This window comes from Choristoneura fumiferana, chromosome 14 (genome assembly GCF_025370935.1).
Source record: "Choristoneura fumiferana chromosome 14, NRCan_CFum_1, whole genome shotgun sequence".
Taxonomy (NCBI): Eukaryota; Metazoa; Arthropoda; class Insecta; order Lepidoptera; family Tortricidae; genus Choristoneura; species Choristoneura fumiferana.
Window position 1 is genome coordinate 5323612 of NC_133485.1, and position 14489 is coordinate 5338100.

General features: G+C 39.1%; 2 protein-coding genes across 2 annotated transcripts in view; one reads left to right on the forward strand and one right to left on the reverse strand.

Annotated features, from left to right (window-relative positions):
* Positions 1-875: 875 nt before the first annotated feature.
* Datp (purine phosphoribosyltransferase family protein Apf) lies at positions 876-1657 on the reverse strand. The gene is made up of 3 exons (XM_074097070.1): positions 1417-1657; positions 1237-1322; positions 876-1141 (listed from the first exon to the last, which is right to left on the reverse strand). The coding sequence occupies exons 1-3, from the start codon at positions 1526-1528 to the stop codon at positions 917-919; spliced, it is 423 nt and encodes a 140-aa protein (XP_073953171.1). The 5' UTR covers positions 1529-1657; the 3' UTR covers positions 876-916.
* An 892-nt stretch (positions 1658-2549) lies between these two features.
* LOC141434798 (uncharacterized) overlaps positions 2550-14489 on the forward strand; it is a 34868-nt gene continuing 22928 nt past the window's right edge. Inside the window, 12 exon segments of the mRNA XM_074097242.1 lie at positions 2550-2838; positions 3136-3262; positions 4897-5009; positions 7132-7297; positions 7643-7765; positions 9073-9331; positions 9987-10150; positions 10990-11177; positions 11747-11903; positions 12926-13057; positions 13729-13865; positions 14128-14154. Of these exon segments, the coding sequence (XP_073953343.1) occupies positions 2738-2838; positions 3136-3262; positions 4897-5009; positions 7132-7297; positions 7643-7765; positions 9073-9331; positions 9987-10150; positions 10990-11177; positions 11747-11903; positions 12926-13057; positions 13729-13865; positions 14128-14154 (1694 nt within the window). The 5' untranslated portion in view covers positions 2550-2737.

A 14489-nucleotide genomic window follows, 5' to 3' on the forward strand; every position in this document is an offset into this window, starting at 1 on the left:
TTTCCATGTCGGTGTTATCCGGGCCGGGAAAGAGTGTCACCTTGGTGTCACCCAATGTCAGTTACGATGAGGCACAGAATATATAATAGTACTGACGTAGATGAGGGTTGCGGTTGATTCTGCTGAACGCCAACATTTTGATCAGTTTGACCTGCAGGGCTACTACGAAACTCGAAACTCGAAGTTCGTGCCGTGCGGTCCCTTTGACACATACTATTTAATACGAGAGCGAGAAGGACGGTACTATACGAACTTTGAGTTTCGTAGTAGCCCTGCTGTAAAGGTATACACCCACTCCTAACAGTTTTGACTTTTGATTTGACATCATAGTAGTACCTGATAGTACTCTGTATTTGACCTCTAATAATACCTCAAGTTGTGAACCCTCCAGGATCAATGAAATAGACTTAAATAAACATGCAAACATACATTTGAAAAACAACCTTTTCTTCAGCCAGGCAGTCGGATAAAAATTGCCTAGATATTGAAATTTGTTCTTTTTGTAATAATGGAAGTAAAATCAAATGGGGATCTTATTTCTAACAAGCTTGCGACCGCGGTTTCGCTTGCGTTGTGATTTATTATATCAGAACTAGTCCTGGCAATTATAAACACTATAAAAATGGAGTCAAGCAGTTCTCAAGTAATGATCAAATACGCGGAACCTTACTTATTTAGTCAAATAAAGCATAGCAACATAATTCTGTTAAAACAAAACATTAAAAGCTACATTATTTTAACTCTTTTTCTTTTTACTTTACTTTTACACACTTTTTGAAGTCCGAATTCCCTACTTTTTAGTCCTCATCGATGCGCGATAAACAAATTCTTTGCAGTCAAACTTGCAGCCGCAGGCTAGTTTTGAACAAAATGCATAAGACATAAAATACGATTTATTTGAATATTCATAAATATTTCACAACTTTTTGGCAGCTTCATGAAATTCAGCAAGCAATTGATTCATGTCTTCAAATCCAGATATTTTTTGGGCTTCGTCCAATGGAAGCCATTTCAGATCCTGATGTTCATTTGATAGTGTTACAGGATGTTCGGGGTTTTTTAACTTAGCCAGCCAATAAACAACTACTTTCGGTTTTCCTTTGACTTCGTAATTTAATGTCTTTGAGATATCTTTATAAACCTGGAAAAAAGTGAGTATAATGTAAATTTTGCAGTTTTTTTACTTGCCGCGTTTCTTTATGCATAGTATCCGCATTAGCAAAAGTTTTTGCTTACTTCTAACTCGTCTTCTGATAAACCAGCCTCTTCTTTAGTCTCCCTTAAAGCGGTAACCCAGTCAGACTCCCCTGGGTCAACATGACCTGTAAAGAAAGATTGAAATAATACAAAATAAACTATATGAAAATTAATTAAATTAAAGCAGTAATTGGACGCGTTGATAATATACAAAAATACCTTTAGGAGGCGTCCAGTGATGTTGACCATAAGATGTTTGTAACATTAGGAACTGTACTGCCTGATTTATATTCCTAAAAATAACCAAACCGGCTGCTCGAGTAGGCGACATGGTTTCAGTTTTAAGTTCGTTAAATTAATTATTTTCAGAACTCCAGCCATTTAATTGAACGAATGAACTTTCAATACTTTCATTACTCTGCACTGAACTAATTGCACTGACTGACCAGTGTTGCCAACGACTCGGAACCTGATATGGCCATTTTTCACAGCTTGAGCACAGTGAAAGAAATTGTTTTTACTAAAAACTTTTTAGACTTTGGCTTTAGTAATGAGTAGCCTAATGTTGCCAAATTTGAACTGAGGTTGCCTAAAAAAGTATGTGTTATTCCAGATCAGGTATCAAATTTTATAACTCTAAGGGGCTGTAAGATAGTAAGATATACAAAATATTAGTACGGAACCCTACACTGCACTTGGTCAGTTTTATTGTTAATTTTGCATGTTATTTTTAATTAATTTGTCCACTCTTTTTTTTTGATCCTACTTAAAATCTACGTCGTCGTTATATTTTTTCTTGTGCTTATGTTAATTTATGTTGTGATTTTTTCGTTCAACTATAAGGACCTTGTCCTTGTTGCCTAAAAGGCAACAGGCAACCAGTCGCCATTTAGATTTTTATTTCGCCGATTTCCATACCGAGTAGCCTAATTGACGACAAATTGCCTACGTTGGCAGCACTGGTACTGATGTGACATTTTAGAGGCGTTTTTCAATTCTTACTCTTATATGGCAACACGGCAACACTTTCAATCAAGATTTTATTTAATTCGTTCGGAAACGGGCTTTGTTAAAGTCTTTCGAGAGAATAACGAGAACAAACGTTATAGCATGGCATTTTTTGCTAATAACTTTTAAAATAATGCTTTTTGCTTTAAAGTTCCAAATTCAAACCTATTATCTCGCTCACCTAAATTCTATTTAACGGGAGAGTGAGAGGGGTGATACGGTACAAATCTCTCTCTTTATCTTAACTCGTGCAGTTTCTATGGGCGTGATCACAAAAAACAGGGCTGGTATTTCCATGTCGGTGTTATCCGAGCCGGGAAAGAGTGTCACCACACCTATTTGACATTTGACAATTGACTTGACATTTTGTTCTGCTCTCTGTCTGTCTGATAATACTCTTTGGTCTGTCTGTGCATCTGCGCTGTTGTGGTGCATCTGCACCTCTGTGTACTTGTTACGATGTTTAAATAAATCATTGCAGTGTTTATCTTAGATGATATAGTAGATAACTTGAATTATAATTGAAGTGAAAATGGAGCCTTCCGTGCCGGGGTCGAGTAAAAACTCGCCGGGGTCCCCTGCCATAGGAACTCATTCTAGAAGTAAAAACACCAGAGCACGGAAAAGAAAACGGTAAGTTAAAGCTATATTTTTGACTTGTTTTTTCATAAATTTAACGGTTATTTAAAATAAATAAATATCATGGGACAATTTAATTGACACCAATTGACCTAGTAAATATATTTACCGACCTAAATAAATACTGAATACAATTTACTATGTTTAAATTGCGCAAAATAAAATAAAACCAAGTATATTTTAACAGACAATATGATAGTCCCAAACTAATTTAAGCAAAGCTTGTACTAGTTTTTGGGCAATGAATACTTTCTGTTATGCACTGAAAAAAGTGTGCTTCTTTTCTTTCAGTTTATCAAGCAACAGTAGTTCAGATGCAGATGTGCTACCAGAGAACACGCTAGAAGTAGAGAAGAGCTTGCATGCTTCAGCTGTTAAGAACAATCTGGATGATGTCAGCGTCAAGAAAATATTGAAGGTTTTTAAAATTTAAGCCTTTTTATGCTTTGAATAGCAATTGAATCAAATGGAGCAAGCACGCATGAGGCTGACATGATCACCTGGAGTGTTCAAAGCCTCACCAAGAATACGAAAAAATAATAATATAGCAATTATACACAACCATCCATAAATTACGTCACACCAATATTGTCAATTTTGAAATTTTTTCAATGTTCGTCAGTTGTTCAAGAACTCGTCAACAGAATACTAGCATTTATTAATCAATATTTTCTTTAGTTTATTTTTAAAATTATTACAATGAGATTCCTGTGTGATAGATTCTGGAATTTTACTTGCTATTTGTATATTGTATATTGGGGACCATTTCTAAAGATAGTGCGTAGTGATGGCAAGGACCCTGACGGGATGTTGTTAATACCATGGAGTAGGGTTTCTCAAAGTGGGGTACGCGAACCCCTAGGGGTTCGCTATTCGACGGTAGGGGGTTCGCTGTCGTCTAGAAACTATAACAGAGGTACGTGGAGCCATAAGTTTGAGAAACCCTGCCATGGAGGATGGGCCATGCACTGGTGTGGGACGCCGCTTGAGCCGACACCCTGGCAGCATCCTACCTCCCAACGACGAGCAGATGAGGTGCAGCGGCGAATACCCAAGAACGGCTCAAGGCCATTGAAAACGAGTGTCTTGGCGCCCAGTACGAGTTTGTCGCATTCGGTGTCGAGGCACTCGGTTCGTGGGGCAAGGGCGCACGAGGGCTTCACGAAGCTCTAAGCAAGCGCATGAGAGAGGGAACAGGTGATCCTCGCGCAGGCAGCTATCTCGCACAAATACTTACTGTAGCAATTCAACATGGGAATGCTGCCTGCGTGATGGGCACCCTACCTAAGGATCCAAATCTGTTTTCATACCTACTTTTATTGTTAGATTTCTAAACATTGCTAAATCGGACTTTGGCAACAACAGTTTATTTCTGTACCTACTGCTATTGCTATTAAACTCGCAATTATTTTGTTCCTGTGTCACAAACCGTCTAACCCCCAATGTGTAATGTAATTTATGGATGACCCATATGGCTAGTGTTGCCAGGTCTTTTTCGAATAAATACCGAAAGTGAGCAAAAAAAAAACACTTCCAACGCAATATCTTTTTCAAATAATACTGAAGAGTGAGCAAAAAAAAGAACGCTTTCAGCGCGCATGATGCGGCAATATCGATTGTCTATTGCGTAAAATCTGACAGTTGAATCATTTATTAGGGAGAAAAAATTATCAGAAAAAAAACCCGAACCACCATGGGTGCTACTTCGGTATTGTTGTTATACCAAACACCAAACACAGTGCTAAAGTACCGAACGGTTCGGTAAAATACCGAACACCTGGCAACACTGCATAGGGCTTGCATTGAGTAAACAGCAGGGTAGGCAGCGCTAAAGCTGGTGGAGCGCTGCTGCGGCCCAAACTACCAACTGCCCACCCTGGAATCATCCAGGTATTTGTAACATGGAATTTGGGGATCCCTCAGTAACACGGCCTGGGGTGTGGCAAAAGATGTGGGTAAAGGCTAGTTTCGAGTAAGCTTTTAACTTCGCCACTTGACTATATTAGTAAGAGATTTTTTTAATACTAACATGTCAGTGATAATTATTTTTAGAAAGTGGTGACAAACGACCATGTCCTGGCGCTGGTAAAACTGCGAGAAGAAGAAGAACAAAAAGCAACTAAGGTGGAGAACCCACAGCCCAAACTGACCCGGGCTAAAGTCAAGTAAGTTAGTCCTGTGTCTGACTGGGCCAGAAAGGCCAGAGTAGCTCCCCTTCCTTTTTAGGGTTCCAGAGCCAAAATGGCAAAAACTGAACCCTTATAGTTTCACCATGTTTGTCTGTCTGTCTGTCCGTCCGTCCGCGGCTTTGCTCAGGGACTATCAATGCTAGAAAGCTGTAATTTTGCATGGATATATATGTAAACCATGCCAACAAAATGGTACATTAAAAAATAGTAAAAAAAAATTTTTTAGGCTACCTCCCATAGACGTAAAGTGGGGGGGTGATTTTTTTTTTCTCATCCAACCCTATAGTGTGGGATATCGTTGGATAGGTTCGAAGACGATTTTTCGATTCAGTGATGTTTGTGAAATATTCAACTTTAAAGTGCAAATTTTCATGAAAATCGAGCGTCCCCCCCCTTTAAAATCTAAACCGGTGGGTGGAAAAATTCAGGATGGTAGTAAGTACATATATCAAACTTTCAAGGAAAACTATAACGGCTAAGTTTGCTTGAGAATTATTAGTAGTTTAAGAGTAAATTAGCAGCCTAAGGTATAAAATATACCTAAACTTGGAAGATTCCGTATAAAATACGAAATCCTTAGAAAAATATTACTTAATTTTTTCGTAATGGCTACGGCCGGTTTTCAAAGTCACAAATTGGTTACACATGTGTGAAAAGCGCACAAGTCGCGCTTCTAGGGCCTCTGTTAGCTGCACGGAGCGGGTGGACGCCTATCGAAAAATATTATGAGCAGCATATCGAACCCAGGTCCTCGGCATTCCGTGCCACGTGCTATACCACTACACTACCACTGGACAGTGGTACAGACACGAATTTCTCCTATGCACCATATATCTCAGCTTGTTTGTTTTCTTATTTAGTCACTTAAGCAGCGACCCTAGCGACATCTATGCTGTAGCCCTCATCGAGAAACTTTCAGCATTCCATTGGAACTAACCACTCACCCGGATAAGAGATGTCGTTATTAAGCAATCAAATTAAGATTGGCTTTTTGGAATCTTTTTGTATTTTTTTATTTCAATTCCAAATCCCAAACACGGGATGACCGTAAAAGTAACAAAAAATTTGGAATTGAAATGATTAAATACAAAAAGATTCCAAAAAAACAATCTTTATTATGAGCAGCCCTAAGTGCACACGACGCCTGCTCTGTGAAGTCATAAACTAATGTCATGTATTCCCAACAGTGCCGGATTAAGACTATTTGATGCCCCAAGCAATCCATGCCTGTGGCAAATCCATAAGTAGCCGTAACCAGCCTTACCTTTTATGTGATAGCAAATTTTATTTTATTGCTGTTTATGGTACCCCCTGGATGTGATGCCCTAAGCAATTGCTAAATTTGCTTATGGGCACTAAATCCCAGTCATACTTTTAGAAATACCCTCTCCTGTCTGTCAGTCTGTCTGTAACGTGCAATACAGATCTTAAAGAATGTGACAAAAAACTGGCCTCATGCAGGTATTTTGCAAAACAGCGCTTTATACAGTTTGCCATGACAATCGCCGTTTGTGTCTTTTATTCGTCGTTTTTGTGTGTATTTTGAAATTAAAGCACTAATAATAAATCTAGTAATTATATTTTTTTATATAAATAAAATAAAGCACCCCTCATGCAAACGTCACATCACCGTCACATTCATTAAAATCTTTGACGCTCAGTAGACATAAGTACTTAAAGCCTGACCAGAAATATATGACTATTCGCCATGTTGCGGAATTTCATTGGAACTAATTTCTTACACTGGCAATAATTTTAATGATTGTCAGTGTCACTGTGGCGGTCTCTTTGAACAATAACAAAAAATGCCCAAAACGATTAGTAGTCAACAACCGATGATTGTAAATAATGTTTATAATAAACTACTGAAAAAAAAAAAACGCTTCGGGAATGAAACTACTATTTCCTTACAAAACCTTTTCAAATTAACATCAGAGCAGGTAAACGTTGTAGACAAGTCAAGATGTCATTGTTCCGACTATACTATTGCCAGATAAATAAGAACAATAGCGCCCTCTTGACAATAGTCATATATTTTTGGTTTACCTTTACTAGTAACCAGTACTAAAACTTTTGAATCATTATACTTTGACAACAGGGAGTTAATGAAAGTATCCCCAAAGACTGCTCCGTGGAATCTGGAGCTGACTCCAATCAAGCACATACCCGTGAAGACCAGACCCGAGGTGAAGGCCCTCATCGCACAGGAACTCCATGCTGATGAAGATGACGACGAGTACCAGCCCACGCATGATGACGTACCGGTGAGTGGTTGTGAGTTTATCTAAAGTCATCCATTGTTCCGTACCCCAGAAGCGTTTCTATCGGTTCATGACAAACATAATAATATTCCTTGCAACATATCCTCTCCTCTCACATCTCTGGTGAAAACGCAGCCATAAGCCCAATTTACACCGCAGGTGGAGCAGACTCAGCACAAACTCAGTTTAACTTACATCAACTAAATGCATAGAGGTTCAGTGTAAGTTCTTGCAGGCAGATGATCGTTGTACGTTAAACTGAGTCCGTACAGAGTCCGCTCAGCTCGCAGTGGAAACTAGGCTTAAATGTTGATTGGCCCGAATAACAAGTAAATAATTTGTCTTCAGAGTGACGACGACCAGACTCTGGAGTCGTGCAGCGATGTGGACTCGCAGCCGCGCACGCCGGCCACGCCGCGCCGCCAGGCTAGCCCGAGGGTGCTCCGCGACGGACCCTTCAAAGTGCCACAGGTGACACTGGCTTGAGAGTGGCCTTATTAAAACATTTTTTTTCTATTTTTTTTGAGGCCTAAGTGCACCTATGTGACTATGCCAGCCTCATTGAAAGACTAGATGGCCACATTCATCAACCACTTCTATTGTGCTGTCCAGATTATCTGGCTGCAAAGGAGTGCTTGATGAACCTGTACATTCGTATTGCATTTTCCGATACCGGACAACTCAAAATAATATTCACTGCACCATTGAACAGGTCCAAATCACTTAAATACCTCTCACGGCTATCCTTGGTCAATACACATTCCACCAAAAAATGTACTTAGTCCTCAATCTTATTACAATCCGTGCACATTGGGGATTGAACTACTTTCATATCATATTTAAAAATTTATTCAATGGTATTAAAATATTAAAACTTAATGTACTACCTATTTCCATCCAGAAAGTTGGATCTGGGACGGCACCCAAAGTGTCAATCAATTATTGTATGAAATACATTTTCATATCCATTATTTGCAAAATGAGAGATAGAGAGAGAGAAACATTTATTTACACATATTCGATACACATAAAAATAAATTGGATGGAAACTATAAAAAAATAACATCAAATATCATAAAGTGGGCCCCACTCAGCATAATGTTACGGCAAGCCGCAACGCTGTTTTTCAGTGGGGCCCATTTAAAAACTAACATATAAAAAAACATACTACACACTGTGACGACGCGAACGCCAGCGGAAACAAGTTCGCAAGGAAACTTTCAATCCGGAAGCTTGTATGGCAGCACTCGATCAGCTTAACCATTTTCGAAAAATTTAAACCTGAACAAGTCAGGCCAGGAAATAATAACTAGAATTATTGATCATGTGACCCCGCCTGGCTATAATGTTCTCTACCCACACCGTATCATGTCATGACCGAAATAAGAACGTGTCAGGAACGAAATGTCAACCGCATACATGACACGCGACATTAGGAAACGTGATTGGAAGGCAAACGAGCAAGTGGTTCTCCTGACGGTAAGAGATGCCCATAAACATCTGCACCAGATTGCAGATGCGTTGCCAGAGGCAAGGTGGGATACCTCAAGTGCCAGTAATTTCACCGGCTGTCTTACTCTCCAGGACGATGCAAGCAAATGTGCTTCATTAGCGGCCAATACTCACAAGGTCCTACACTGCAAAATACGTGCCTACGTGCTAGTGATAGCATACTTAAGACACAATGTACTATTGCCTGACACGTTCCTATTACGGCCATGGTATGATACGGTGTTATGTGTAGAGACCTTAATAAATTACACCTATTAAAAATACAGGAAATCTCCACACCACGTCGAAGGTTGGACATGGATGAAGACGCCACAATAGCTCTCCGGACCCGTTCTAAACTCAGCCTCTCTTCCATCCCGATAGACCACATAGAGAGCTCCTTCGTGCCACCGGACGAACTGCCAATGCCTGTAGTGGATGACATATGGACAGAGTTCCTCCAGGAGTGCATGAACCCGGAGGCCTCGAAGAATGAGGATGATGAAGATGATCCGGAGTACAATGTTGCTGCTGATCCTGATGCGAGTGAGTATCCGTTTCTATATATGTCGTCTATTATACTATAATCAAGGCAATGTAAAGGAGCAGTGGTGTGCGGTGGAAATTTTTGTTAGGGAACTCGGAATGTCAAAGGACTGACGGAAAAGGGATAAATGGCACGTACTCTACCGATAATAGTCTCTTAATGATCGTGATGAGCCTAGAGAGTGGCGTGGGTTAATCTCGTGAGGCCCAACGTCCTAAGTTTAGGACATACGTCAAGGCTAATGTCAACTTCACTGATTGACATTTAGGGGCTGTTTCACCACCCATTAATTAGTTTTAACTGACGGTTTGTTTATTTTTTTTTGTTAATAGACGGAGACGGCATTACATTTATACGTCAGACAAAATTAATCAATGGATGGTGAAACAGCCCCTTAGCTTCAAATTCTAATGATCAAAATTTTTTACGAGGTTAAGTAAGTCATTACATTAGATACAAAACCTCATGGGTGATGAACACAATCTTTGCAATACTTGTCATCACTGAGACGTCATGTAAAAAAATTAGGTAACACGGTAAGAATCGGGTTGTTACGGCACCACATCACTGCGTGGGTGTCAAATCCATTGAAATAAACATGAAGCTATTTTACGTATTAATGGCAGCTAAAGATTATATTCTCCTTGAATACAGATGATGAAGACGAGGAAGGCCTCGAGAATATCATGAAGATATCTAAGAAGGAGCTCAACGATCTGGTGACGGAGTTGTTTAATATAATGCCTGAGGCCACAGCTGAGGATGTACTCAGCGGAAAGCTGGCCAGTGAGGTGCCTGCTCAAAATGACACGCAGACTGTGAGTGTGAGTATGTTAATCACCAGAACTCTTAGTTTTCGTGGTACTTTTGAACTGTCATAGTAACTTCTTACTTATCAACTCCCGATCAGTGCCAATATACATATATCGATAAACAATATATTAAAGAAGACTAAAAGTAGAAATAAAAAATAAACGGCCTGTTAAAACGATCTCTTCCACTTACATTTTGAGCAGTTAGAAATGTTCAAAGTCTGTTGTAGTGCTAACAAGTGTTCCAGTATTTATAAGAGAAATAACGGTTATTATTTTCTGCAATTTAATTGAAAGTCTAGTATATCGATATCATTTAGGGAGTCAATCAATAAATAATTATTTGTGATACTCTTAATAATGGCCCCATCGAACGATGCGATGATTACGCCAATGTCGGGGTTGGATAAGACACTGCCAGACGACTTTAGGTCGAGTACGGTAGAGCTGTCCTTGTTCGGTAGAATACCAGCCACAACCAATCTAAAACAAAAGGTAACCTTTAGGTAGACTCGAAGCGCAATGCTAAGGAATGGAATGGTCTCCCGTCGTCTGTATTTCCGGATAAATACAATCTAGGGCTCTTCAAGGCTAGAGTGAATAGGCTGTTGCTGAGCCAGTGAGATACACCTTTGGCCTTAACATCAGATGAGATAGGGGTCAAACACGGTCCGTTTTAAGTATGTAAAAAAAGAGTCACTATGACAGGTCATAAGTGCCACGAAAATTCCGAGCTCTGTTAATCACTGTTCATTTGTTTTCACATGGCATGACTCGCCCGGGGCGCCTAGACGGCTAAAACCAGCTCTGAACTTATTTAAATCATTCTATGTTTTTTCCCACAGCAACCAGCCCAATGGGAGGGTAAACAAGAGCCTTTATCTGATGAAGAAACTGCGATCCAGCATCCAAAGATGGTCGAAAGGCGAGCCGAAACGGTATCCATAGGAAAGTGTGAACCTCTCAGTGACAGAGAATCCCAAGATGAGGAGGAAGAACAAAATGAACCGCGAGTCAAGACGCGTGTGATACCGTATGTATCAAACTTACTGCGGGGCTACTGCGAAATTCTACCATTAAACCCATTATCCGCTCGACGTCTATCCACCCTCGCCTTACCGGCTCGGGTGGCTAAATATGAACGTCTTGGGTAAAATGGCTCGTTTTATGCTCTTATTGTACAATCTACTATACTATGATCGTTCGAAGGCTAACTAGAAGAGATCCTATTGAGGGATAAGTTCGTCTTGATACATTTATGTCTCTTGTTAATTATAATTTAATCTGTTTTATGTATAATAAAGAGATATATCATAAAATAAGTAAATATCAACAGAAAGAGAACTTTTCTTTTGTACATTATACGAATGTTTGCGCACATGACATGCGTCAACGTCCAGGTTCGATTCCCGAGCTGAGCACAGTTTTTTTTTTTAAAGTATGAACGCAGTTTTTCTTGTTACTAAAATCGATGACATGGTTCCTAAGAACAGATCTTCGTATATCTTATAGTTTCAGACTTTCCCATACTGACCGATCTAAATGAGCCACCCTGTATAGCTCTATGCTATTGCCTTGCATTAAAAATAAATGTTCTTCAAGGTCGGTCCCGGCGGGCGAGGCGGTCGCCAAGCCGGTGACTCTATCGCTGGTGGAAGGCACGGCGGAGGGCCAGCCGGGCGCCGACGCGCCGCCGCCGCTGCGGCATCTGCTCGTCACCAACAACAAACTGACCGTGCACGTCGAACAAGGAGTCAAGGTCAGTTCAGTACCATCTGTTGGCAGCACCAACAACGGTCGGTTAACAAGTTCGGCCCGTCTGTGACTTTTTAGTTCTTACTCCTTTAAAATCATAAAGCATATTTACTTCATAATTAAATTATGTTCTTTGTAACATGTAAAATTCACTTTTTTTAAAGGAACTTCAAAAAAGGCTTCATTTTTTGAAAAGTAAAAATTAGTTACGATAATGGCATAAAAGGTAAGTATAGTTAAGGTTTAAGTATGACTTTTTAACTTTTTAACGTGCCTTGAGACTTTTTGTAGTTATTTTTGCTGCTAATTTTATATCGGTTTAACAAAATACGTAAATTCCAATCATATTTATTGTTGGATTTTAAATGATAATTATTTAAAATCCAATTTCATGATAATATGTGACTTAAAAAAATCTTATTTTATTTTTCTCCTAATAGAAATTAGACGTATTACGAAATAATCACTAGTGGTTTTTTTTTCTGTTAGATATATTGGCGGATTCGGCTTACGGGTCTGAAAACTGAATTATGCAAACATATTTTGACAGTAAATTTACCAAACCATAGTGGGACAAAAAACATTTGGCAAATAAGCGAGTGGAAATTTTGCTACTAGGAAATAACGATTTTGGGAAAGCCCACGTCTTTCCATAGTAAAATTATAGTCAGTGCCCTACAACTAGTTTACTCTTCAGCATCTGTACTATAAATCCTACTAATGTAAATGCGCAAGTTTGAGAGCGTATGTATTTTGCATGTATATAGTTGGACGCGTCAATCAGTCAGTCCCACGCGGAATCGGGATAAAGTTGGAAATCTTAACTACAGGGTTTAAAGTCATGAAATTTGGCACGGTTGTTTTAATGCAACTTTAATGAAAACTACGATGTTAATTTTGGGAATTCGCATGGGAATTTTTATGTACTCCTTCATGCAAAAGAGCTGGATGAATTTGGGTAAAATTTGGTATGTAGGTGGCTGGACGTTTGGAATGACACTTTATTTTTATTCTCATTATTCCCAGATGTTGCCAGAACAAATTCAAATAATGCAGCAGCAGTTGCGCCAGCATGTACAGTTGGCCACGAGCAATTTTTTGCAGCTCTTCGTGCACCCCGTACATTGGGCGCTCGCACCCACTTATAGAGAGTATTTAGTAAGTATCAGGGTTGGAAATTAACAAGATAATCTTATTCAATGATAGTTATTCTATAATGGGGAATGGATGAAAATTTTAGAAACGCTTGAAACTTTTTTTATCGATAGGAATAACCTTTCTAATTAACAGGAAAAAATATCAGATTTTTAAGTAGCATCAATTAATTTAAAAAAATTAAAGAGTTTTCTTTACCGCCAAATTACGACAGTCCGGTCGGTTACGGGTTGTTCCATAGTCCAGAATAAAAAACATTAAAAAATAATTTATGTGTCTTTGACTCGATCGTTTTGACAGGTGACACTCTTTACCGGGCCGAATAATACTGACATGGAAATACCGACCCTGTTTTTCATGTACACGCCCATAGAAATTGACATGAGCTACTATGGGTATGGTTTCCTATTGATATAAAAAGTTTCAAGTGTTTCTTAATTTTTCAGACATTCCCCATTATCGAATTATTATGCAACAATGTAATTAAGTAGAAAATATTTCGAATTGTTATGTGCATTTTTCATGTTCACACACAATCTTATTTATGCATAATATAATATCACACACAGATAAAATGTTATTATTATCACAATAATTATCATTTTTAACGTATAACCCTGGTAGTACACGCAAGGAAAATATAACAGCGACAATGAATTATGCAACCTTATCAGGAACTATTCGACAAGATGGTGAATAACAACCCCGACTCGGTCGTCAACGTGTGTAACTTGCGGCCGGCGGTGGCGCTCATACGCAGCTGGCAGGAATCCGTGTCTGCAGACACGCCGGAGAACGCCGCCATGGTCGAGTAAGTTCTACCGCAAGTGTACCAACTATTTGCGCTTTGACTAGACAAAAAGTAACCTCTACAAGTTCAATACGGAAAAGAAGGTTGAAATTGGAAGTGGTCGGCAAGCCTAATCTTAATGTTCTTTGCAACTCGTTATTATGTAAAGGTAAACACACTACTAAAACGCGACGCCACGCCACGCCACCCGGCGTGATGACAAGTGGCGTGTTTTATATTTGCAAAACAAAAATAATGTTTGATTCTATGTTACTTGTTACAGGTTTGTTCACAAGGAAGTCGAAAGAGCGTAAGTGAAAAATATTGTTTTACTAGGGAATACAATAAAATAGGTTAGGTTAGGTTAGGTTAGAATGTATTCTTTTTTTAGTTGGTGTTATTTTTTACCAACTTCAAAAAAGGAGGAGGTTATCAATTCGGTTGTATGTTTTTTTTTTATGTTTGTTACCTCAGAACTCCGTGATTTATGAACCAATTTGAGATCTTTTTTGCGTTCGTCTAGGAATGTCTTCAATTAGGTCTCACAAGCACCAAATCAGGATCTGATCATTGGATCTTAAGGAACTCTTTAAATGTAGAGACACCTATAGTAAATTGGATATATTTAGTAGTTACTCGTGCATT

Coding starts and splice junctions, on each gene's coding strand:
- Datp (XM_074097070.1), bottom strand. CDS start 1,528: ATGTCGCCTACTCGAGCAGCCGGTTTGGTTATTTTTAGGAATATAAAT. Junction 1,323..1,416: donor TCACTGGACGCCTCCTAAAG/GTATTTTTGTAT, acceptor CTTTCTTTACAG/GTCATGTTGACCCAGGGGAG. Junction 1,142..1,236: donor TATCAGAAGACGAGTTAGAA/GTAAGCAAAAAC, acceptor ACTTTTTTCCAG/GTTTATAAAGATATCTCAAA.